The following is a 27006-nucleotide window of genomic DNA, read 5'->3' as shown; positions in this document are numbered from 1 at the left end:
TATTCATTTACTGATATACACCATTGTGTTACCCTTTTTTTCTTACCATGTATTGTTTACATAAGGTTTCCGTGCTTTCACATTGCTTTAGAAGACACGTTTATACCATGGTACACCACAGTAAATTATATATATATATATATATATATATATATATATATATATATATATATATATATATATATATATATAGGTATGAATTAGCAAACAAACATGTACCTTCAACAAAAACTACATATTTACTATGTATTTTTACATTTCTTAGACCAGACCAGTGGTTACATTATATTTTCTAAATAAATTAAAATTATTTTAAAAAGAAGGGTGGTCATTAGAAACCGCTTTTAAATGTGAATTGTATTTGTTTATTAACTGTCCCGAGGCATTTAATAAAACTTACCATAATGGTCGTATTTTCAAGAGGAACCTTTATTCAAGGAGTAGCTGCGCGATGGTGTGTTAAGTATATACGTGGCACACAAATATGTGTGTTCTGACAGACTTGAAATAAAAACAAGTCACGCGTTGAAGAAGAGTGTACATAAAACAAAATATTCTCTTATAACTATAGCTGCTGTGTTAGAGCGAGTGCGTTTAATTCTGTCCTGTATTGCACGTTTACAGTAAATAAAAGCTTTTGGATTTAGACGATTGCTGACGATGCAAATGAATGGCGTATTTTTTAAATACGCTATGCTGGTCTGTTGTTATTATATATAATCTTACTGTACCTAAGACAAGTGGAGCTGTTGTGTCCGTGATCAATACGGCAAATTTAGCAATGTAAATATTAAGATAACGTATCAAAGTTCTCTTTTCAACTACAGTATGTAAAAGACACACTTTCTAGCGAGGAAATAATACAGTGTGTAAAAAAGTCCCTAAAATGGGAGAGAAAACCAGTCCAATAAGTGTCATACTGGTGAGCTCCGGTAGCAGGGGGAATAAACTGCTTTTTTAGATACCCTTTTCAACGAATACCAGAGAACCAATCTTCTCAAACAAGTAAGTCGATTAATCATTGGTATTTGGGGATGGGTTGCTGGCAGTACTGTCTGCAGTGTATACATCTAATTGCACAACACACATTACAGGGTACTCATCATTCATCACATTTAGCATATTCTCGATTTGTAATCCGTGTCGTACTGTTGTCAAACATACGTTCATATGTAAAGCCGAGATCCCATTTTTCTTCAGTGTTACCCCGATTAAAAGTCATAAAGTATCCAGAATATCTGCCTGACCAAACGAGTACCCAGGCTGAATTGTATCTAACAGTTTTGCACACTGAGATACAAACATGGGATGGAAATGGACTAACATGCTGTTGTTTAGTTTGCTATCTAAAATGCAAGTCAAACACATACAATTATGTTCGTACAGGACAATCAGAATGTAATACTGTAGGGCACATTTCTATATAACTATTTTCTACTGTTACTATGTGGTAGGGTAAGAAACAGTCCTAAGCCAGTTAAAGGAACTGCATGGGAAATGTCTTATTCTGTGTCTTTCATGCTTATTTCCCAAGCTAAACTCAGGAGTCCATATGCACTGAACATGGCAGGGGACACCATGGAAGACCCAGATAGGGATTCAAGGTACTGTATTTGTCTTTAACTAGACAGACAGCTGTATCAACACTACATCATTACATACTGAAGACAGCCCATTTTAGGTGCCACAGTTGGTGGTGTGTGCGAACATACAGCTATGTAAGGAAACGTGCCAATGGTAAAGCCAGTTCCTGAGCTTGGATCTTAACCCAGTAATGACCATTGTGTGCATCACACGTTTTACAGTACAAGAGCATATTCCAGCCTCAAAGGCCAGTGTTTTCATATGCAATACGTTGTGTTTCCAGTCAGGTCTGCGTTTATTAATCGGGTCTTAAACATAGTCTCTTTTCTCCATGCAAAATACTTGGGCATTATAGGATCTCCTGGTTTCCCAAGTCTAACCAGGACAGCTGGCACATGTGTAGTGCTCATGCTGTTGGGTAGTATGGGGCCCTTCCGTTCCAGTCTGCTTTCATGCAACACAAGTGTAATTGGCAATTGATTTGACAAATATAAATATCTCTTTAATGTCTAAAAGAATAATCCACTTGTCCGTGTTCTTACAGCCTTTTGAAAACAATTGAGTTCCACATAAGGGATAGCTAGGACTAAATATTTATATATTTTATTTTCTTAGCAGATGCCCTTACCCAGGGCATAAAAAAACAATTCAAATACGGTCTTTTAACTCTGGGAATTAACTACTGCTAAAAAATAAACCTTTTTTGCTGAGCCTGTGTGTTAGCACCGTGGCATGGCGATCACTTTAAATCTAAACGTGCTTAAAGAAGAAACTGTACTATAATTGCTTAATTGGGTTTATGTACTTTTGCAAAGATGGGCATGTTAGAAATATTTTTAATTGTCAGTTATGCATACTGATGTCTAGATTTCTATGGGTTTCCACTTACAGTTTAACATGGTGTGTACTACATTATTTATATCTTTGCCTAAACATTTCAACAGTTTTTATATTTCTACATATACAGTATATACAGCAGCATACTGTTACAGAGGTACATGCTTGTTTGATATCTGTTGTCCAGCGCCCCGGCTTTTGTTAAGAGTAACTTTAAAAAAAAAAAAAAAGACAAATTGAATAGACCCCAGTGCTACCATTCAGAGTTATCCCCTGGTCTTCAGTAGAGACTTGGTGGACACCAATCTGAAAACTTGCTTGCAGGAAACTCATGATAATGATTAAAAAATGTTGAAATTGGAAAATGTCATAAAATAAACGTTTGGTTCGGATGTTATTGGAAATATGAACATTTAGAGATATTCGTTTTTAATGGCACACAGAGCTAATTTGTCAACCCAATGCACATCTTTAAAAATAATAATAATAATAATAATAATAATAATAATAATAATAATAATAATAATAATAATAATAATAAAATAGTCACTTTTAAGTTGTTTTAATGCTAATTTTCTTTTTGTTTTTAATCTTCTTACTAAGTTGGGTTTATATGTTTGCTGCATTTTTTTTGTTCTTTTGCTTTTTTTGTTTTGTTTTATGGCCATGTTCCCATTTCAGAGAGCAAAATCCTCTAACTGATGAACAGTGGATAGCCGGGTAAGAAAAAACAACAACCTTCTATACAACTCCTTCTGTGTCTAGAATTCTGCTTCCCCTTTCTCTCCTTCCTGTCGCTGTTGACACACACACACACACACACACACACACACACACACACACACACTTTTTTTTCATTATATTTTGCAATTATAGGATTGTTAGTAGGTGATAACATCAGTTAATTTAGCTCTGATCACATCCAATGAAATGGCCACTTTTGAATTAAAATTACCCAGAGGGAGAAATCTGTCTTTTTTTTTTACTGCCTGAACAGTTCATTAGTTAAGATTGGCACTTGAATTCAATGGGCTGTGGTGGATAGCTTGGTAGTGGAAGGGTTTCATTGAAATACATCACTAAAAGTAAAAGACTGTTTTTCCTATTCAGTAGCAGCTGACTCCAGGCTTTGGCTAATGCCATGCACAGTACAACACCAAACTGGGATCCAACATCTATAGTGTAATGTAATATCAGTAATAGTCCATTTGATTGAATACCATTTAAATAAATGAATACCATATCAAATAAGACCCCTTCAATACAATTAGTTGGAAGACAAGTTTCTTTTTTAAACATGGGTGATATAACACTTTAGAAGGTACAGTATAGTTAGCCACTGGCTTTTATAAATTGTAGTAGGGATTTGATGTAATAATTCCTATGATTTTCCCTTCGAATTGTTTCTTTATTTGTAGCTTGAGCTATACAGAGCAGCATGCGCCACTCACCTTCTCTTTTGTGCACACTTTCCTATCTGATAATGGTGCCACATACTGTAAATATTTTATACATGAGTGTTTTATTAAAATGTTTCCATAATCATAGCACAGTCCCGTAACTAATCGAAGTTTACAATCTTTTCGGATATTGATCATCACTGATTTACACATTGAACCAGAATGCATGCGTGCTGTTTTTCCCCCTCCCTTGATATTGCCAGCGTTCACTTGTTCTTCGTCTTCCTCGAAAGGTTTTCCGATGTCATCCTCACCACAATCCTGGCGACAGTCAGACATGTGCGGGAAAAAGTTTGAGCTGAAGATCGACAACTTGCGGTTCGTCGGACACCCATCCCTACTGCAGCATGCCCATGGGAGTCAGGTAAAAGCTTGACAATTTAAATGGGTATAGAAAAAAGTGGAATCTAAAAACTGGCATGTCAGTTTTCATATATATATATATATATATATATATATATATATATATATATATATATATAATCTATTTCAATAATAGATATTTATTTATAAAACTTCTATTTTATTTGGTTGAATTTAGTTGTGCAGTGGCTCCATATGCTGTCACAGAACCAGTAGAGTAAGCAAACTAGCTCTCTTACTCCACCTTGTGTTTTCTTTCTTTTATTTACACATATGAGTGTTTCACAAATGCCTGTTTGTGTGAAACGAGCAGTATGTTTAGGTGAAATGCCACTGCTTCTGACCAGAATATAAGAACATAAGAACATAAGAAAGTTTACAAACGAGAGGAGGCCATTCAGCTCATTTTGCTCGTTTGGTTGTTAGTAGCTTATTGATCCCAGAACCTCATCAAGCAGCTTCTATGTCTGGACTGTGACAATGTGCTTGAAGAAGCTACCTGCATGCTTCATTTAAGTTTTAAGTACAGAAAATGGCATGATATGAACCTTGTGTAAAACATAATCAGTAAATCTTCTGCAATGTCTGCAATACATTTATTTTTTGGAAGGAACTTCTAAAATGATAGCAAAAGTATATGTAGTACAATAGTCTCTGGCTAAGAGAACACCCCTCGGGAAGCAAGCAAAGTGTTCTTATCGGCAAAGTGTTCGCTGAGGAGGTGTTCCTATACACGGAGACTACTGTATACAAAAGTATGAATATTCCTGTAATTCACATTATATGCGTGTCCCTCTTTAATTTCTGATTGAATTAACAATTAAGTTTAGCAGCTGCCTGTAATTCAGGAGTGCAGTACCAGGTTTAACCCTCTGAGAGCTAATGGTCATTCATTTTATAAAAATGCCACTTGAAAAGTATCGACTGATCAGCTGCATGATTCTATGTATTACTTTCTTTCTGTAGGTATCGAAAACAGACCCATCACCAAAGAGGGAGATGCCTACAATGATCCTCTTCAGTGTCGTTTTAGCATTAAGGGTATGACATTTATTTTAATAATTTAAACCAGACTGTATTCCTGCATAGAAATTTAAATGCGCTGTAAAGCACACATAAAGCAGTGAGTCCTTCAATAAAGAATGTTTATCTCTGAGGCTAGGGTTAATGTTTTTAGCTGTCCTTAAATCCTGTCATAATTTTTCTTTCACATTTTGATGCATCTAAAAGTTGTTAACCAGGCTCTTCAGATCTTTTTCACTTGTTTGCAACAATTAACTAAACACATTGTGTGTGCAGTTCACATTTTAGCGACATTTGGATTGTAAAAAGTGTTTAAGAGTTGTTTTTTTTTAATATAAATACCAGCTGACAATTACTTAAAAGACATTTTAGCCAGTCACCCTCAACTCAAATACATATATGTGTTAGCCAGGTTAAATGCCAGACAAACAAGCTTTATGAATACTGTTTTAACAATATTTTAGCAGCACTTTACAATGTATTTTGTGTGTTAAAAGAACATATTAATTGATTAGTTTTTATAAAAAGCCCAAATAAAACAAAATACATCCAGGAGAAATACAGAAATGCCTTCAATTAATTTTAAAAGTAGGTAGATACTTAAAATAGTACTTAATAACAAGAATATAAGCAAAGTGTTTTTTTAAGGAGCCAGTTAACAGTTATTTAAATAGGGATTATATAAAGCTAACAAATTAATTTTACACATGGCTCAACTGGCCTTTTTAAATTTCTAGTCAACAGAGTTCACAGGTTTAGTTATTGCAGTTTCATGGTTTGGGATGTGAATTACTGCATGTTTTTGATAAAGGGTAAGTTTGCCGATCTCCCCTTGGCACTGGGCGGGCGGGGGACATGTTTTCTAGGTAATCAATTTTCAACAAATTCCCCATCTGAATCTCTCTGGCCATGTTTCATGACTTAGCAGAAAAGGCTGTGAAAGTGCTGAGTCAAGGTTTGCTGAGAGGATAAAGAGATATGTTTGGGGAGGAAACACACCAAGCTGGTCTTATCTGTCCATCATGCTCAGCACTCTGCCCAGATCAACATTTCAGTTTTATTTAGTATTTGCATGCTGTCCTTGTTTCTATCCATAAAGGTTACCACAATACTAGAACCGTGGTGGGTTTTATATATATATATATAAATTTATATTCATTTTTATATTAATAAAGAATATAAATAGTTTTAACTATATGTAATATTGATTCCCTTTCTATACCTTATCTAAACTTAATATCATGTTTTTGCAGTTTGCTATTTGTTGTTGTTGTTTAAAAGCCTGGCTTTGTATGAAATATGTTTTTTCACCTTGCATATGTTTCCAAATAAATAAATAAAAAATATATTAATTAAACTTTTGTGCAAACAATTAAGGTAATTTTGTATTGTGTTAGTTGTATGTATGGTTACAATATATTAATAACAAGCTAGTTGGATTTGTAGCTTGTGTCAAATATTCAGAAAACAGTAATGCTATGTGTACTTTTTTTAAAACTTCTCATTGTTTTCAACAAATAATTGATTGGTTCATTAAGTTTAAATGTACTAGTATGTGCTTATGTTGAAACCAGAGGAAGAAGGTTTTAGAAAATAACTGTTTTCATATAGGTGCACAATATATTAAAGCTTTTATTGTAATTACGAACACATTTCTAATGAGAACATTGTCACAAATGCCCACTGCAAAAATGCCAGTTTTATTGTATTCAGGCTTAATTAAGTTGTTCTCAGTTAAACTTGTAAAATTGTCATATTCTCAATCACTCATACTGGAAAACCTGTACAATGCTATTTATTAAATGAGGTTACCTGAACCTGAAAATGCACAATAATATAGGAAACAGAAAAGGGTTGTTCACAGCTGGCAGATGGAGACTGGGCTTGGTTTAGAAGAGCCTTGCTGTGCTATTATCTTTTCACACCAGATAGGAACACATGGTAGACATGCTGTGCATTCAGAGTTACTAATGGCTCCTCTGCTAGGGATGCCGTTATTAAAATTTCATGGTAGCTATAAAAAGATATTATGACCCCAAAGGAAAATAAACATTTCATGCAAACAACTTAAATTGTGCACAATTATTTCTCCCACACACTAAAAACATTCCATTCCATTTGCCATTATTATGGGAAATTTTGTGACATTCATTTTTTTTCATCTTTTACTACGTCTACCAACCACAGTAGGATTCATTTTCAGTGATGTGATGTGTGCTCCCTGTTGCAGGAGAACGCAGACCCCTCTGTGATCAGCTGCATGCATAATCTGTCCCGGCGCGTCGCCATTGCCCTCCAGCATGAAGAGCGTCGCTGCCAGTACCTGACCAGGGAGGCTAAGCTCATGCTGGCCATCCAGGATGAGGTGACCACCATGGGTGAGAGTGAGTGCCCCGGCGTCTCCTCTGTGACCTTTCTACTCCCGAGCCCAAGGCCCTGATAACAGGGCTGCATTTTAATTGATTGTTTTGGACTGTTTCTTCTATTTCTTTTTCCTTATGCTAATACATGTTCTGTTCTCTATTGGTACGTGTACCTAGCTGATGGAGAGCCGCAGTCTCCTTTTCACCACATTCTCCCGAAGTGCAAACTGGCCAGGGACCTAAAGGAGGCTTACGACAGGTATAGTTAGCTTCTTCTCACTCAGCCAAGGGTGGTGGAAATGCATGCTGCCGTTTCTCCATTTTCCATGCAGGAAAAAAGCTAGCAAAATGTGGCCACTGACCACATTACATGCTTCTTAAGTTAAGCTCTCCTTGCTTGTGCAATAAAACACAGAAAAATAGTAAACGTTGGTTTTAAAATTTTCTACAAGAAGTGCTGTGTTTAATATTTCAGTACCAGATAACTTTACTGAAAGGCTGCCCCAAAGACATCTGAATAGTTAATGACTTGTATTGTAATATAAATATATACTGGTATATTACTGTAGAAAATGCAGATGCCGGCGCTACAAAAGTGTTCAGGAACAGCTTTTAAAATCCGGGGTGCCTCATCCTGGGATATAGATAAATAGAAGACTCCTCCTGTGAGAAATCCCATCGAAAGAGAAATTAAGACAGCAACTCCTGTTTCAATTAAGTCCAAAGCCCCAAGGAATTCTCAATAAAAGCAATAGTCTGTATTTAAACATATTTAAAACCACGGTAAGCAAAATAATGGCTTATGCGTTTCGACCTGTAGGTCTTCCTTAGAGCACAAGGAAGGAGCCACCTCCCTCTAAATAGCATGAATAACAGTCATTATAAGTTTCAGGTGGTCATTCACTCACACATATTACAAATCAACACTAACATTTGTGGGGGATAGCAATCAATTAACACAAAGCATTTTACAGCTATCATAGAATTTGGTTATTCTTACAGTTAGAGTTCAAGGACATCATCAAATGGCATTCCTCATGCCATCCAAAATGACTCTAACGTTTGGAATATAAATGTCCAGTTCGCCTCTCAAAAGAAAGCAATCAATTCATCTATTACTACAATCAAGTTATTCATTTAAGAAACGTACAACAATTGTTAGACTCTGTACATAGTCACAACTTTAGATGCCAATTCAAATTAAAAAATAAGTCAATTTCACTTTTATGTTTACCAATATATTTGCACACTTTATACGTGATTTTACAGGTTGCAATGTCCCTTAATGATTCTATGACCCCTTTATGTTTACTGTGGACTAAAATGTCAGCTAAATTTGCATCCCTTCTAAAAGGTATGACCGGTGCTTTCGGAAATATTTGTTTTCATTTGTTCTGAATTATGAAGTATACGTAAAAGCTTCCAAATTATTTTTGAAATGTTTGGTAATAATTTAGAATATGCCATTATTAATGGTACTCTTAACCATCTCTCCCATTTTCTTATAATCAAGTAGTATTAAGATTTATTTTTCATTCCTTTGTTTTTTGTAGTCATTTTCACCAGAACAGATTATTTTTATCCTTATACCCAGTCCTTTAGGAATTCCTCTTTTAGTACAGATAGGATGTGCAGATGACACATGTAGGTACTGATGCATGTCAGGTTTTGAATAAAGATCTGTTTTAATAGATCCTTGATGAAGTTTAACCAAGGTGTCTAAGAATTCAATTTCAGATTTTGTCCACCTTAAATCCACCGAAATGTTAGGGTGGATATCATTTGCTAGTTTATGAAACTGGATGAGATTCTTCTCAATGTGTCCATATTCCAAATATGTCATCCACACATCTTATGTATTCTAATGGTTTCTTACTCGGTAACATTTCCTCCCATTTACCCATATACATGCTTGCAAAATGCATACCTAATTTTGAGCCTATTGCTGTGCCATCATTAATATATTAGTATGTTAGTTAAGTTTAGTGGTCTGTTGTTTAGACAGGGGCTATATTTCCTATAATTCTAAAGTGGCCCTCTATTCAGGACTATAGTGCTGAAAACGTTACAGTATTCATTGTTGACAGGGTTAAAGTTCTCAGGAACAAAGTAGTAGGTTTCTTTCTAAAAAAAAATAAAAAAAGCCTTCCTAAACTAACAGTTTCAGTAGCTACTCACAGACATGTGCAAGACTTATACTACAAAGTGTTAATAATGCAGATGTTTATAGTGCCAGCTAATGGTGAAGTTCCAGAATTGTATTTTGACAAAATTCTACAGACTTTACCACCGCCTAGTGCTCAAGCTTTAGTTTTAGGAAATCAAAGTTTTTGCTGTCGGTAATGCCTATAGGAGTAAGTGTGTGCCACATTGAATTGAGAATGTTATAATCGTGTGCTTTAGATTACCTTTGTCAAGTTCAAATTGTAAGTAATGCTTACAGTAATTCTTTACTGTTCTCTAACCAATGCAACTAGACATCAAAGTCTTAAGGAGAGTGGGTTGAAAGATAAACTGTTTACTTGCTTTCCCCTTTCAGTCTGTGCACCACTGGAGTTGTTCGCCTGCACATTAATAACTGGCTGGAGGTGAACTTTTGCCTGCCTCATAAGATTCACCGTGTCCGGTGCAATCACATCCCTCCCGAGGCTATAGAACGCAGCCTGAAGGCAATCCGGTAAGGGCCTCAATCTACCAACAGGATGCCCTTGGCTTTTTACATTACTTAGCATGCTAATTCTCTCGAAGTGTCTATTACTAAGCATGCACGTTACTTTTAATAGTACAAATTGTGCATAACACATACTATTATTATTCAATACAAACGAGAACAGGCAGTGGGGCGTGTTTTGTGGTGCCCAGAGAGACTTAACTGTGACAGAATACAATATAACAACTGTAAAACATATGAAGAAACAATTGTATATCTAAATAAAAGTTTAAAAGTTTGGACACACAAACCATTGGTGCTGCTGTTCTAAATCCCGTTCTCCTTGTTAACTCCCCCCCCCAGGCCCTCCTGCTGGACGATGAGAAGTCATTGCTGAGCGAGCTGCCATTAGATTGCTCCCCAGCCCTGGTGCGAGTGATTAAAACCTGCTCCGCCATCAAGAACCTGCAGCAGCTAGCACAGGATGCGGACCTGGCCCTGTTACAGGTAACAGCAGGAGTGCTTGGAGTTGTAATTAAAGGGCAAAGCCCATTTTTTGCAGAAGCAAGCACTGAATTAGAATCAAATCTAACAAGAGAGAGGAAAGTCTAGGGCTGACCAGTGTTTGTTACAACTGCAAATCCCAGTAATTAAACAACATCAGAAAGTATGACCCTGTCACTTTATAGTCAAGGAAATACAATGAGATCAACATTGTGTAAAAGCACTGGCTTCTCAAAGTGTCTTGAAAGAAGTCTTTGGTATTAGATTATACTGCCATCTAGTGGTATAGCAATGTAAAAGAAATCTACAAAGATAGGTTATCTTTTTTATAATAGACAAATAAACTGGCTTGACTAAGAGCTATTTAAATAATTAGTCACATGGTATTAATTTGTTACAAGCAATTCTGTACCTTCAGTATTTAGGCCACATTTTAATGGTCCACTGAATGGCCTTACTGGTTTGATGAATCAGAAAGCAGTTAGAAACCAGTAGTGTGTCCTTAACCCCTCCAGAGCAGTTTGAAGGAATTGTATAGACATGAGCAAGCCCCCGCTATAGGTCGGTGGTCTGATAGATGAGTTTAGCTAATTAAATTCACGTTCTGCCTGGATTTCCGCAGTCAAACAAATCATGTCCGCATGACCCCTTTTTCAGGTGTGGTGGATGTGTTAGATTAATCTGAATATGAGGAAACTCATATTCAGAGTGATGGGACTTCTGCACAGAACCGACAGATTCAAAATGGTTTCTTCTTTCTTTTCCAGTGGGGATCAGGAATGACTCGCTAGGAATGATGATCTCTTGACAGTTGTAGGGTTTCTCTTTCTGCTATTGAAAAGACCTACTGTCAGACAGTCATTGTTTTTGTGCCCTGATTGTACAGTGTTATTAAACAGCATGCTGGGTTAATGGTAGATGGAGAGTTGCTGTTAATGTAATGCATGTATTAATGCACTCCTCTTCATTTCCACAGGTCTTCCAGCTTAGAGCCCATTTGGTGTACTGGGGCAAGGCAATCCTTATCTATCCACTATGTGAGAACAATGTCTACATGCTCTCTCCAGACACCAATATTAGTCTGTAAGTCTGAGTATTGCATCTCCCCACCAACATTTAGTCCTTCGTAATATTATTCCTAAGCTGCTCTGTACTGTAGCTCAATGGCTTGTTAATGGTACCCTCTGACTGAACCAAGCAGGAAACTTGATGTCTTCCACAGCAGGATTTGCTGTTATTCCAGGCTCATTAAATATGGACAGAGTATCGAAACAAAGGCTTTCATCTTAACCACAAATACCGTTTGTGAAGCAATGTGTGGCCAGCATGAACCATTCCTGTGGTCAGAGCAAAGACACAGAACATAGAGGTTTTTGGTTTGAATTCCAGCTTAGCCACTGACTCACTGTGCGACCTTCCGCAGTCTGTTTGACTGAACCTTATACAAAAGAAGTCATGTTTAAACTATGCACATATCTAGGACATAAGCAAGACCGCAAACTGGAACCTTTTCATAAATAATTTATCTTGGTAAATTAGTTCTCCCCAGTTATGTTGCCTTGCCTTTAATTGCCTAAAAGAAAAAGCCTTTGCAAGGGGAGGTTCATAATGTGATGCTATCTCACCAATCAGTGAGCAGAACAGCTGTGGTATTTGGTCTGGCTCCCCTCCAGAGTGTGAACAGGATGGCTTTGCTGGTGACGTCAAGCCAGGAAATGAATACACAACACCCCGGCAATTGTGGGGCAAAACTGAGACTCAGTGGCGCTCAGCTTTTATTAATCAAAAAGACTTTACAAAACAAAAGGCACGAGGGCCAAAACAAACAAACAGAACAGTTTAAACTAGCACGCGTAGCAATTGTTTATAGATATTTCTGTTTACCTCCTATCTCTACTCCCGTTCTCCATTCACGAACACTCAACCCCGTGCAGCCAAAGCTGCAGGTCTTTTATAGTGGTGACCGAGGGATTAACTGCTATCAATTATCTTGTTAATCCCTCAGTCACATTTTGCATGGATTTACTAAAGATGCGTGACTGTCAGCTAATTCAGCAATTACTTATTTCTTTACTATTTTTTTAATTTTAAGCTGATTTGTGTCAGTGTTAATGAACATTTTTATATGTTCCCTAAACTTTACCCACTTATAGCTCAGTAACCATACTGTGTTCTGCAAATGTGATTGACACAGAAAGACAAAATGTCAGGCCCACAGTGGGGAAAAATTGTATTTCTCTCTTTCCTTCTCACTTAGCTACTCCCCATTAGCAGAGCAGTTTGCACAGCAATTTCCAGGGCACGACCTACCATCCATGCTGGCCAAGTTCTCCCTGCCTGTGTCCCTGTCAGAGTTCAAACCCCCCCTGGCCCCACCTGTACAGGAGGTGAGGAATCACTCTGCTCTCTGCAGGGCCCTGACTGAGGTTCAGGGATCCAAGCAGAAAAGTTCGTTGTCTTGCCAACATCACATGCTCTCCAACGATCTCCAGCTAACATTCTTCAGCTCGACACATACTTTTTCTCAGTGAATGCCAAAACATTAACTTACAAATCTTATTTTCTTTTTAGAAGGATCCAGTCCTCCCCCATTCCTGTTTCATGAGGCATGGCCAGTAAAGCTCTGCCCACAAAAAAAATAATAATTGAAAAATTCTTATATTTTTCAATTATTCTGCATGATATTTGTTAGTATATATGTAACATTTAATCTTTTTTGACAATAGTGTTAACTTTGACTGAAGTGAGTTAGTCTATTGTGTTGTGCAAGTCCCTTATATTTTCATAATTAATCTTCAGCCTGCGCTGTCCTTGAAGTTCTCGTTATTGCATTTTGCTAGCCTTGGCATGTGTCTGACTACAGTTTTGTTATTTCTGCAGCTGCTTGACAGAGCCACACAATTGCATCGCATGCCTAAAATATGGTTCGTTTTGAACTGAAGGCATTCATCCATGTGTTTACTAGACCTGAAGGAGACTGTGGTGCTGAAATACCAGGGTTTTGTGACAGCTGAGCTAAATATTTGTAAAAACTGTTATCCAGAAAATAGTGCAAACTCATTCTTGTTCATTTCTAGTTTTGTTTTTTCTCGTCTGGTTTTTGCTATAGCTGGAACATGCTGGCTTTTGAGCTGGCATGCCAAACCTAAAACCTGTTTGTTTTGGGGCATTACGTATTCCCAAGGAACAATCCAGTAAGTTTGGATTCTTTTTACACAGTTTTTTAAGCAGGGTATTACCTGAGCTTGCAATGAACGATAGCCCTGTTTGTCCACTAGAGGGCAGCTGCTGCTGTGACAAAAAAAGAAAAAAGAAAAACGGTTATATAATGTACAGGGAACTATCACAAGACCTTATATAATAAACAAGTTCCTTAAAAACATCTAGCTGTTTTCAACAAACTACTTTTCAGTAAGATATAGGATTTACAGTTGAGTCTCAAGTTGGGATGTTAGATGTTTAATTTCACAAACTCTTAAACTTTGTTGTCATCAATCAGAAAAGCTCTCCTTTGAATGTGTATGAGACTAAATGTGTACAACATTTACTGTTACTGTGTACATGGAAAAGACTTTGACTACATCACAAATATACAAATAAAATACCTTATGCTATCTATATTTGATATGCATATTTAAGCAGAAGACATATATGATTTCCAGTTGTGATTAAAGAACAGACCTATGCTGTGTGTACATTATATGTTATGGGGGGACTTGGCTCCTAAGAAGTATATTCCGGTATATTTCTTTGTTTTCTAAATTAAATTATGAGACCCATGGAATCTTTTTTTTTTTTTTTATCAGGGACAGGAATAGTGAGTTTAAATAATAGATTTATCCAACCGTTATGAAACATTATATGGAAAACTGTAGTTTAAAATTCACAGAGAGCTATTACTGGGGCTGGACCATTGGTAGTCACTTGAGGCTGTTTCAGCCCAACCATGTAATTATTGACTTAATTAGATGCCTGGGTTCTATTAAACAACCAAAGACCTGGCTGGGGCTCTAGTAATGGATCAAGCTCCTCGACTGGAATAGATTGAAAGCACCACAAGTCAAGTAGTTTATTCCTTAAGCAAATGGCTTTCAATTGATGCTTGTAAGCCATATCGGAATGATAAAAGACATTATGTCTGAACGCATCCAGTCAGTCGCAGTCTGTCCCTTTTGCCAGGCCCAGCTGATTCAGATGGTGATCCGGATGCTACAGCACCGCTTGCTGATGCAGCTGCATACCTATGTCTGCCTGCTGGCGCCCCCTGCAGAGGAGAAGCTGCCATTGGCCGGCCGAGTTGGAGGAAGAAGCCTCAGCACACCCAGTGCACTCAGCCTCGGATCCCCCAGTACGTACCACAGGCCATGCGCACGTGTCTATTTGATATGATTGTAAAGAATAGAGCCCTTTTCTGTTTTGTATTTGTGATATAGGGGCAGGCAAGAGTAAATGACTTCATCTGTGTTCTGTCACCTAATTTACACAATGTATATAGACACTTAACATCAAATCCCATTAGCCAGCAGTGATGACATGACCCTGACCAGCCCCAGCATGGACAACTCAAGTGCAGAGCTGGTGCCAGGAGGAGACTCCCCACTCAATACCAGGATGACCGAGAGCCTGCTGGCCAGCTTGTCCGAACGTGAGCGAGTCACCATCCTCAACATCCCTGCGGCCCAGAATGCAGAGGACCTCCGCATGTTTGCCCAGTAATGGGGAGGGCTCCTATATAGAGGGCCCATATTTTGAAGCGACAAGGAACTATTTTATATGTTGAAAAGTAATACTTATTTTTTCATCAGTAAAGTACTGAATTAAAAAAAAAAAAAAACTGCTCCCACCAGCAACTGAAATTTGCTTTTTGCTAACATTAGACCCTGAAAATTGTTTGTATTTCTTTAAGAACATTTGCTGTAGCACTTTGCTTCAAAATAGGGCCCCAAGTGATTGTACCAAGTCCTAAGAAATTAGTGTACAACAAATATACATTTTCACCCTTCAAGCCTTCATGTAAAACTACTTAAATGCAAATATTTGCACAACAGTAAGTCCTCTGTAAATGTTTATTGAGTAATGATATTTTATGTAGCGCAGTTGGTTAGGGATATTAGATTCTGACTTATTTTGCATTTTCCTCTCTGCTGATAGGCTGCTGCTCTATTTCCGAGGGCGCCACCACCTGGAGGAGATCATGTACAACGAAAACATGCGCCGCTCGCAGCTCATGACCCTCTTTGACAAGTTCCACAGTGTGCTGGCCGTGACAAACCACGAGGACCCCATCATCTCCCTCTTCCAGTCTCCCCTCAACTGAGAAGCAACAGTTCAGGACCGCGGCAGTGTAAGAGTCAGGGCCACAGGGTAGAACTTTGGAACAGTCCTGGCAATATATTTTTCAAATCCTTTATCAGTTCACAAAGAAACATAGCAGTGAGCTAATGCTGCAAAACCCAGGACCCTTGTGGAAATGAGATGGTGTCATATCATTAAGGTTGTTTTGTGAATTTGCAAATAATAATAATAATAATAATAATACTGACATAAGACATGGCAACCGTGTCATGATACTGCCAGTGTGTTGCAGTTAAAGAACGGAAGTCAAAACTATATGTAAAAATTGTGAATACAGCAATTTTTAAAATGTATGTATATAAAAAATAAATAAAGTTTTTACATAATTTATTTGTTTAGGAAATGTCAGGTAATCCAAGTACTAACAAGAACGTCGGTCTTGTTGAGACCCAAGGAAATACTTTTGAGTTATGCTATCTAAAAACAGCACTGTGAGTGCAACAGCTTCTTAGGATGTTGATCAGAAGAGCTGGGCTCCACATACCCCTTTTCATGTGTATAAATTGTAATTAATTTGAAAAATCTCCAAGAATACATCAAACGAGAAGTCCCAGGGTGTGTTCCACCACATGGCGCCACCAGGGCCAAGTGAGCCAAAGGCCCACAGCATGTTGATTTCAGCTGGCATTGTGACATGTGTCTGCCAATCATTCACCCTTTAGAACTGGGTGTTTCCTATTGTTGTTCAATAGAATTAGGACATATTTAAGTTTAATTAGTTTTACAGTGACTGTTAGCTCTGCCATTAAATAATAAAATATATTCAATTATAATGCACAACATAACCAAGCTTTTAGTGAAGATCCCAGGGCTTAACATTGTAAACATGTCTGTCTGTCTGTCTGTCTGTCTCTCTCTCAAGTAGGCTCATGATCTTGTTAAATTTACCTCTGTTAATGTGCCATTCGTGCAATCCAATTTGGAGCACTAGAATTCCCCTATCTAATAAACAACAATTCAACTCAACTAAGACAAGAACAATAAAAACATGCATGAGTCAGTATAATGATTAAACCATAACATTTTACTATCCCGTGCTTACCATGGCTGCAGATTATGACACCAACAATGGCACAAACACATGTGGAGGCTGTGTGGTCCAGTGGTTAAAGAAAAGGGCTTGTAACCAGGAGGTCCCTGGTTCAAATCCCACCTTAGCCACTGACTCATTGTGTGACCCTGAGCAAGTCACTTAACCTCCTTGTGCTCTGTCTTTCGGGTGAGATGTAGTTGTAAGTGACTCTGCAGCTGATGCATAGTTCACACACCCTAGTCTCTGTAAGTCGCCTTGGATAAAGGCGTCTGCTAAAATAATTTTAAAAATGTGAACTCATGAACACCTACTGTTGTCAGCTAATAGGAATGTTTTGAACACCTGGGGGGTAGCCAAGAGACTGGGGGAAGTATGGAGAAACACTGGCCGAGGCATTGAACACAGGATAAGGCAAACAGATACTGCATATCTAAACTTGGCACACTTGATTGTAACAATTCTCTCGCTGGAAGAACTAAAGTCTGCACAATGTCAATGGCCAGCACTGGTTTTAATCTCGTCGCAGTTGGTTGTGTGTGGTTACTGGCTGGATAGCAGAAAGAGCTCCTTACAATAAATGGCTGTAGCAGCATTGTATTATCTTTCACTGTTTGTCCAGGGAAATATTGATCCCAGTGGTGCCTTATTTGAATAAAATATTCAGTTAATCTGTCGCAGTGCATTGTTCTTTAAGCACTAATTACAGTTAAAAGTAAAAAAATAAAAATAAATAAACTCCCTGAGTCACGTGCTGCTTGCCCTCTCAGCTGCCTTGTCCACTACGCTGACGCAGCTGTTCCCTTGGATGTAAAAGCGCAGTGGTTTGGAGACCCACTCCCCGGCATAGTTGATGCCGATGCGAGGGGCAGACACCACAGTCTCAGGGGTCGGGCTCTCTGGACCCTGCTCCAGCCAGACCTCATGGTCCGTGGCCAGGTCCCGTCGGTCAAACCCCCGCTGGATATCCAGAGCCTGGCACAGCTTGGACGGCCCGTTGCAGAGCTCCTTATCCTTCAGCAGGCGCGCATTCTCCTTCCTCCTGGCACTCCGTAGCTCCCTCATTGCTTCCAGACCCTGAAGAGGCTCCAGGGATCTCAAGAGAACAGCTGCCCCCTCTCCTGGAAAAAGAAGAAACAACATTTAGTCAAACGAGAAGAAGAAAGAAGGGCCTGGCACATCCAGTATAACATAATTGAAAAAGACTTCCAGTTGAAACGTTTGTCATTGATTTTTAGTTTCTTTTAGTATTTCTGAACTCACATCCAGTTTAATGCTTGAAGTCCCAGTTTGTGAGTTATGGCAGTTTTGCACTGGATAAGGTATATATGGTAAGGAGGATGCACTAAATACAACACCTGGCCTACTCTAACGACGTGAAGAAAATTCAGATTTGAATCTGAATAAAGTAAAGATTGCATTAGAATCAAAATGAAACAACAAAACTTTAAAGGGAAAAGCGTTTTAGACTTGATAGCTGGATTAGAAGCTCAGGAAGCCAGAATGTAGCTTAATGGAACGAGCAGAACTAAAACCTGAACTCTGACGGCTGGTTTCACAGACTCCGATTAGCACTAATCTTGGATCTTGGTAACATTATTAAGATTAGTGCTGATAGGGGTGTATGGAACCTACCCTGGGTCAGTAGAAGCCTAGCATTGACATGTTGATCTACAGTATAGTCTGGAGGGAAGAACACAGGTGAAATAACATTATAAGTATAGTCTATTGTCTGCTCCATCTTGTGATTCTCATCCACACCCAAAGCAGGGGCAAGAATGAGACACAGGTTCCTTCCACTGCAGTATCAGCCAAACCTTTGAAAACAAAACAGTGTGTTTATTCAAATGCAGCCAAGTATCTGTTAACCTCTGCAGCATACAGTCATCTGCCATTTCCCCCTCCTAGTGATCCTGGCATTTGACTCCAGCTCTCTAACCCCTGTCCACAAGCCTCAACAAGTTCCAGTCATCAAACTTCAACTGCATGTTTCCATAACTTAAGGCGACTTATTTCAAAGTTAAAAGAAATCAAGAATTAAAATATATCTGTGTGGGTTGAGCTGGGATAATGGGATTCAGAAATGAACTTGCTTGCCTTATTTTGTAGTCAGAAGATCTCATGGTTGGAGCCAGAATGAATTGTGACTTCCCACTCTTTCTGCAATTGGGTTAGGGTAATGTTATCAGTACACATGACATGCCAGAACAAGTACAACTGAAACTAATAACTGTCGTGTTGAGTCTTTAAATACTAACAAGACTATCTGACTGCATTGCTAACCTGTTTGTACCTTTTATGTGAACGACACACACTGTGTAAAAAAAAAAAACTACTAAAAATAATGTATTATGTATATGACCATACTTGTTGACGCAAAAATAAATCACATAAAAAGGATTATAATAAGTCCCCACAATCATGCCATTGATTCATCCTTCACTCCTCGCTCACTTTCTTTGTCATTTAAATTGCTTCAAACTGCAAACTCACTCTCCCCTTTGTGCTGGCACAAGCGCTAACAATAACATTGTTTAGGTTTTATTTACAAGGTTTGGAATGAGAAACATTATTACCTCAGTTTTCCCATGTATGAAGCACAGCTGTGGTCACTTCTAATATGCAATTTATGGCAACGATTCCTCTCCAATGCAAAGGCGAGCGTAGTTTAATCCATTCCTGGCAAGTCAATTAATAAAACTGGCACAACAGCAACTGTTTACCTCAGATGCCGTGATTTACTGTAATGGCCTTCAAAGACGAAGAGGTAGAGCTCAGTGTGGGAATAGCAACTTCAACCTGTGTTTGTGTCTTATGTTAAGGTCATATACCTAGCAGAGGAAAGGGTATCTGCTTAGCATGTCAATTGGGAGTGATCCATAACTGTGATGGGTCTTTCTGGTTGGAAGACGCCAAGACATGCTGCGGCAGATGGCGTCTGAGTGGGCCAAACACTTTTGGAAATGTCTTCCATTATTACTAGTGTCCTCCAACATCATATTGGACAGTATTATTCATCAAGTTCATAGTTATACTGTAAGGGTATCTGAATACTTCACATTATTAAAGCAAATGGAGCTTAACACATGACTACAATCATTTAAACACCAACAGCATTCTCTAATAAGATGAAAGATGTTTTGGGGGTGACACAAATCTTGGAAATGTCTATTACGCTGGAGAAAACCCAGCATGAGCTCATAGCTGTAGGCTCTGCTTCATCCCTCTGAGATTAAATGATTTCTCAAGATTCACTACAGCAGCCCCCACCAGGTTATTTTCCAAGACAAACATCCCATTAATACAGAACCTGCTTAGTCATTTTCAACATAACAAAACCATCAAAATATTTACAATACATAACCAAAGGTCGTTTATGACTATAGAAGAGTGCGATAACCTTTTTAAAACAAGTCGTCGCTTTGTCATCAAAAAGGAACTGATAAGCTGTGGTATTTTAAAGACAACTGTCAACTGGAAACAACGTAATATGATCCGTCCGGCATTAAATATGAAAGAAAGACCCGGAAACTGTAGGTGCAAACCATCTGTCCCAAGATGACTCACTGGAGTGGCTCAATGGGAAAGGTTTTGCATGACAAAGACCAAACACCTTGATCAGCAGCTGCTGTCCCATTAATTATACACATTACCGATTTGACACAGTTAACATAGCATGCCTACAGGTGACACTTTAGAACAAGGTCCATGTTACAGTCAGAATTCAGTACAGTATGTTGGAAGTTTGGAAGACTCTTGCTGATCCAAACCATTTGGGACCAGACCCTTTTCAGATTAGTGGTTTTGTTCTGATTGTAGTTAGTTTTTTTTTGTTTTTGATTTTTATACTTGGATTCCCTAAGATTTTCAGACAGGTAAGAACAGATCACCGTAAAGACAGTTTACTGTACACTATAGCCTTTGGTGGTGGACGTTAAGTGTTTTCAAAAGAAAATGAACCTCCTATCAACCCATCACAAACAGGAACTAACTTCCCTTAATAATTATTCATGCTGTGCCTTTATGTAAAACTCTTCCAAGAACTATATTTTTGTTTAGTTTCTCTGCAATCGTTTTGCCGTCCAAGCTCTTGAAATTCTGGCACATTCCCTGCTGTAAATGATCAACCACAATCGACAGGGTCAGGCTCAGGACATTGCCACTCAGATTTATCAAACAACAGCGATATCCACGGAACAAGGGAGGTCAGAATATGTATTGAGTTTTTTTTATTTATTAAGATTTGTTAACTAGGGAAAACCAGCTATAGGAAAAGAGTTTGTAACGGGGTCCTCTAAAACAGCAATGTAAGTTTCATACCAATGACCAGCACAAAACACATTTGAATATCTAATGCCGTACTCATCAATGCAACACAAAATTACAGCTTTAAACCCGTTGCATGTTGTTTTGAACAGAAACAGCAGCCGCCTTTTACATTATAATCAGCAGCAAAAAACACCTTGTGTGTAAAAGCACCACAGCAGCTAACATATAACAATACTCTGGTTTCTTCTCACTGAAACATCTTAAGAATGGGGCTGTTACATTTAAACAAGGAAAACAAGGGGAAATCCTGGATCACTTGTTTACAGAACAGGAGTTTGTTGTGCGCTTTTAAAAGTTGGTGGAAATAAGCACATCATCCTTCAGTAGAGGCAGAGACACAGACCACACATCAAGCTTTTGTTCCATTTAGATTTTAAACAGGCAGTCTAGAGGATTGACTTGAATCCAGCCTCCGGCTTTCCCCCTGTAACAGGATCCATGGGGAGAAGGGGTGAGGTGGGTGGGCGGCTGGGGGGAGATATTATCAGACTTGTGTTGCTGCTCGTGTGGTGAACTGGGGACAAGTCTGTAAGCAGTTTACTAAAGAGAAAATAGATTCAAGTGCTGTTTTTTTTTTTGGCCTTTTTCCAGTCCTATCATGATCCTGAATTTGCGTTGCCCCAATACTGAGCTTTAGTTGACGTGACCACCCCTTTGGATCTCTGAAATCAAGAGAGTCAAATGAGGCAACGACCTTTCAGCTATCGCTTTGAACCCTGTCACCTTCTCTGGGAATCAGTAAAAAAGAAAAAAAATGACACGCTTTAGTTTAATTTTCAGTTTCTGTTTTGACACTAAAAAGATATTATTCCACCCCCTCAGTCTAAATTCTCAAAACGCCCCAGTCATGTATCCCTCATACAGGACTATGCATGACCACAGGTGTGAAAACAGGGTGGGCCCTTGATAGAAATGCAAGTGGGGTAGTGAGCAATTCATTATTTTTCTCCTGCAAGCTGCATCTTATTTAAAACAAACACAAGTTCTGCTCTGAAACGGTGGGTGGCTTTATTAAGAGGAAACTGTTATTAAGTCTTCCCAGCTGAGGAGGCTGACTGAGCAAGTGTGTTAGTAATCTGCAAACTCAGCTCTGTCTCTCTCATTACCCCCTTAGACAGCAGCGATGCAGTTAAGACCTCTACGCTCGGCACAGCCACAGGAATTTCATTGGAAATTGTTATGCAGGGTGGAATAGTTTTGGACAATTGAAGCACAAGTTCTTTACGGGATATCTAGGTCCCTAGGGAAAACATTAGGATAATAATTTCCCTTTAACCATTTAACCATTGTTTGCAACTGTAACTGAAAAAAAGACAGCCATGTTATACAAGTACATAAAATATCTGCAGAGTAACAGGAAAACCTGAGTCAAAGCCATTGTGCTGCAGATAGGAAAACCACGGTGTAATACAAGAGTGTTGTGGGAAAACTGGAAGTGATGGAACAACCCCAATACAAATAGACACTTAACTAGAGCAGGCTTTTAACATGGTACCTGCTATGCAAAAGCCCTATTGAGGAAACACAAAAAATACAGTCATGGAGAATGCAGTAAACACTGCTTTTTCTTTAAAGCTGCTCTGGAAGGTTTGTATGCTGTAAACGAAGATATTTCATGTTATGTTTCCTTTTCCAGACAGTTCTAAGAGTGTGTGTGTGTTAATTAGAATTAGAATGGTTTCAATCAGAAATAATGACTCTGTGTAAATTGTGACCTACCCAGGTATGAAAAGCCTGGGACTGCTATTTAAACCATCTAGCACCACCCTGGATTATAGGGGCTCAGTCACTGGTGGATCCCTGTCTGGCTCTGTGAAAGCCTGCTCACCCTGGCTGGAAATGTTCATGCACAGGTAGATGCCGTAGATCTGGTAGACGTATATGGTCCCGGGCTTCATGAACATGGCCGTGTTCCTCTCTGTACGCTTCCCTCCAGAGGAATGGGACGCCTTGTCCTCCCCGCCCAGATAGGCCTCCGCCTCCACCACCCTGCCCCTCAGCTCCGTCCCATCTGGGAGTCTCCGCACTAGCACCTGCAACACAGCCAATCCTGACAGTTTCACTGGAGCTCACTAGTCTTGATGAGGATTATCCCACTAAAACTAGTAAATACAGAAACACAGTAGACCCTGTCATATCCGATCCTGTAAGACACGATACTCCCTATTATCCGACAGATCTCTGGCACGTGTCATTTACACATGTTGTTACCAACTGACTGGTACTGATGGAATATAATCAATGCACATTTTATTACGGGTGTAAAACAGTAAATTCAGCTCTTAGCAGGACAGAATGGATTCAGTTTCAGATTAAAAAAAAGATATTGTGTTTCACTTTTTACTCGCTATCACTTCCCGTAAGGAAAGCAAGGGAGTAATATAATTACTTTGCCACTAAAACGCTGAAACAAGATTATTTTCACTGACCTCCAATGCCAGTTTGTGTGCACGCTGCTTTCTTGTTGCTGTTTCTGTCTCAGGTTAGCATGCACGGTGCAAAAAAAAACCTGTCGGATTACTTTGGCATAGACTGAGAAAGTGTTTTTGGAATGCTGTTTTGTAAATTGCTAGATACTGTATTACTGTGCTTTGTTTTGCAATCATTTTCACAGATTCTCTTTGTATAGTATACATGCAGTACTGTACTTTGGTGTTTAAATAATGCAACAACAAAGTAGTATATCAACGCAGATATTAGGAAACTTATTTAATATTACACATCAGGTGAAGCTGAAAGTCAAGGGTAAAGAGTAAAACTTTAAAGGGGAAACTGGGCGCTTGACTTTAAAGAAACAAAGAAGTTGCTCCCACTCAGCCTCCCTCTTGACTTCGGCTCGCTTGTTAACCCACTAACACCTCTTTGATTTTGATTGGAATAGCGTGGCTCCACTGTTGAAAAGAAGGAAGCCGGTGTAATTAAATATTAACCGGCTCTCCCAAATCGTAATTGCTTTCATTTATAATTACTTTTAAAAGGTGTCTTCTTTGTACAAAAGAAAGACAAACTGACACAGTACACAGCAGGCAGCAGAACTGTTCATCATTAACTAAGATAACCATTTAAGCTGTGTGAGGTGAACAGCTGAAAGATACCACTGGGATACAGAGAGTTCTTTGAGCTGCTTTACCATCTGGCCTGTTCCACAGTTAGCAGCAGGGGTTCTCACAACTCCCCTCTCTAACCTCCCGAATGGGAGAGGCCAATTGAGTTAATGAGTGGAAAAACTGAACAAATACATTAAAGAAATAAAAAGGAAACTGATTAAAAAAAAGAAGCCCTGGAGTACTGCAACAACTCAAATTATTTAAAGATGTAATTTGCTCCTTATAAAAACAACATGGAAAGGCATTCTGAATTAAACAGCCCCTCAAACAGTGCTACCAACTGTTAGCCTGGTGTGCATCTCATTAGAACTCTGCAGATAAAATATGGATAAGGAAGGACAATGCTGTGGAATCCTGAAAGATCTGTCTTAGGAAAATATCATGGTGTTGACAGGGCAGGATTTGTTATTAAGACTTGAAAAGGAGCTAGAGGAAAGGGGTAAAGTAGATATGAATGCAGTCCTGTCTCTTATCAATTATAAAGCTCTGGACACTAACCAACATTCTAGTTTTCAGTGGCACAGCTTTTAGATTGATTAATATTTAATATCCAACATGGGCTAGGCTTACCTTTCCCAGAAATGCTTTGGCCAGACTGATACAGGGCTGGTTAAAGAAATCCTCCCCCAGCCGAGAGCCACTTTTCTCCTCTCCTGTGAAGTATCTGCTGATCAGAGCCGCAGTCTTAGCTGGCGGGGAGTCCTGTGTATGGCTGCTTTTCACCGTTGTAGCCTCCACCGACACTGAGTCCAGCTTCCTTTTCCGTCCTGACATTGTAGAACTGAAGGGTAAACCGAATGCATTAGCATAATGCTATACTATAGAACACGTTTTTTGGAATGAGGAAATCAAGCACAATGGACATGCAGGTATATTTATAGCAAAGTACTCTATCTTCCTCAGTCCCCATACTAATTTATGTTGGAGTTTTCATTTAAAAAGCAGTTCATCTCTGCTGAAATCTGCAGCAAAATAAGCAGTCAAGCTTTGGACCAAAAGCAGCCTATTTATTAACTGCATGCTTCCACAATCCAGGGGTAGTATATTGTATATATTACATGCTCAGTAGCTAGCAATGGTATCTAATACTTATGGTTAGTTCTGGTATTTGTATGCCAGTACATATTGACAGTACAGCAGCCCTTTCTGACTTGGATATGGCTAATTCTGCAAATCTCTATTCAGCAGGACCATGTTGAATTGCAGTTGTTTTGTCATTTCAATAATGAGTGGCTTAGTAAGAAATCATGTGACCTTCTCTTATCTATGTAATTCACACATTCTGATAGCAACCCGTTCCCTTCTATAACGTCATTGGCTTTGTAACAGACACCTTCAAGCCCCTAGTAAATGACAGCCTGTAGGTAACCAAAGAAGGACAATGGAAACCTAAATCAAATGTATGTCTGAAATTGATATAATCTATGATTATAATAAAGAACAAAACAAAAACAAAAAACGTTCACCTGCTCATACTAGTATTTTACAACAAACTCAATGAACTTGGGAGTCGGTAAAAAAAAAAATACTCGGAGTTTTCAGTGGGCGAGAAATGTAGTGTCGATGGCGCTGAAAATACACTGCGCAATACGACACCCCCTCTACAGAACCGTTGCCCTTTTAAGAAGATGGCTGAAATCGGATTGCTTTGTACTTGTTCATTTCTTCCGCTTTCCAGTCGTGTCAGTTTAATTGTTTGCAAAAAGACGACTAAAAATGTAAAAAAAAACAAAAAAACAAAAAAACGAAAAGCAATGCAGGCATAAGAATTATTCTGTATTCAAATTTCGTTTTGATCTCTCTTTTTGCGTTACCGTAGACTTCAGGGAAAACGAGCATGCATCCTGTATTATAGCAGATCGAAGGGGCAACTCATTTTTGTATAGCTTCAAAATTAACTGAGAGTTACTATATCTCCCTAATATACTGGTATCTATTATTTAGTGCCACTCGGTAACATAAACACGTAGCTACTGTTTCATTTTCATTCTTACAAGTTAAACCACAGAAGAAAACTCTCGTCTGTTTGTACTGTTATTACTCACCAGTGTCGCAGGCAAGTTTGGATTTACGTGAATGCAGGATGAAGATTAAAGGGGCAATGTCAACCCAGTGCAAAGACACACGGACCGACAATAAGAACTGTTCGTTTCGTTGTTTTCATTGACGAGCACAACAACGCGGCATTCCTCTGTAACGAAACCCATAAATGCCGTTCCTGAAGTGTTATAGATCCACTTTTTAAACATCATAAATGTGTAAATTAATAATACATATCGGCTACTGTCTGCATTAGCTCGCTGATTCCACAGGTTATTTGAGAAGAAATTGCATTTTATATAAAAAAATAAATAAAAAAATTAAAACCGGATGCATATTTTTAAATACTTTATTGCATTTT

The 27006-nt window shown here is 38.6% G+C and overlaps 1 protein-coding gene and 1 pseudogene across 2 annotated transcripts; one reads left to right on the top strand and one right to left on the bottom strand.

Moving 5' to 3' along the window:
* The first annotated feature begins 406 nt into the window (after window positions 1–406).
* LOC117431801 (GATOR complex protein NPRL3-like) lies at window positions 407–16469 on the top strand (annotated as a pseudogene).
* Window positions 16470–17142: 673 nt separating this feature from the next.
* On the bottom strand, window positions 17143–26808 carry mpg (N-methylpurine DNA glycosylase). Of its 2 annotated transcripts, none has more exons than XM_034052437.3 (4): window positions 26651–26808; window positions 25176–25386; window positions 23327–23531; window positions 17143–18290 (listed from the first exon to the last, which is right to left on the bottom strand). In XM_034052437.3, exons 2-4 carry the CDS (start codon window positions 25377–25379, stop codon window positions 17917–17919), a joined length of 783 nt encoding a protein of 260 aa, XP_033908328.3. In that variant the 5' UTR covers window positions 25380–25386; window positions 26651–26808; the 3' UTR covers window positions 17143–17916. The 2 variants fall into 2 exon arrangements, with proteins under 2 accessions (XP_033908328.3, XP_058851866.1); XM_058995883.1 differs by lacking the exon at window positions 26651–26808 and adding an exon at window positions 26072–26260.
* Between the last annotated feature and the right edge of the window lie 198 nt (window positions 26809–27006).

Source organism: Acipenser ruthenus, chromosome 22 (genome assembly GCF_902713425.1).
Source record: "Acipenser ruthenus chromosome 22, fAciRut3.2 maternal haplotype, whole genome shotgun sequence".
NCBI classification, from domain to species: Eukaryota; Metazoa; Chordata; class Actinopteri; order Acipenseriformes; family Acipenseridae; genus Acipenser; species Acipenser ruthenus.
Note: the sequence above shows the minus strand (reverse complement) of the source record. Positions and strands in the feature narration are given on the sequence as shown.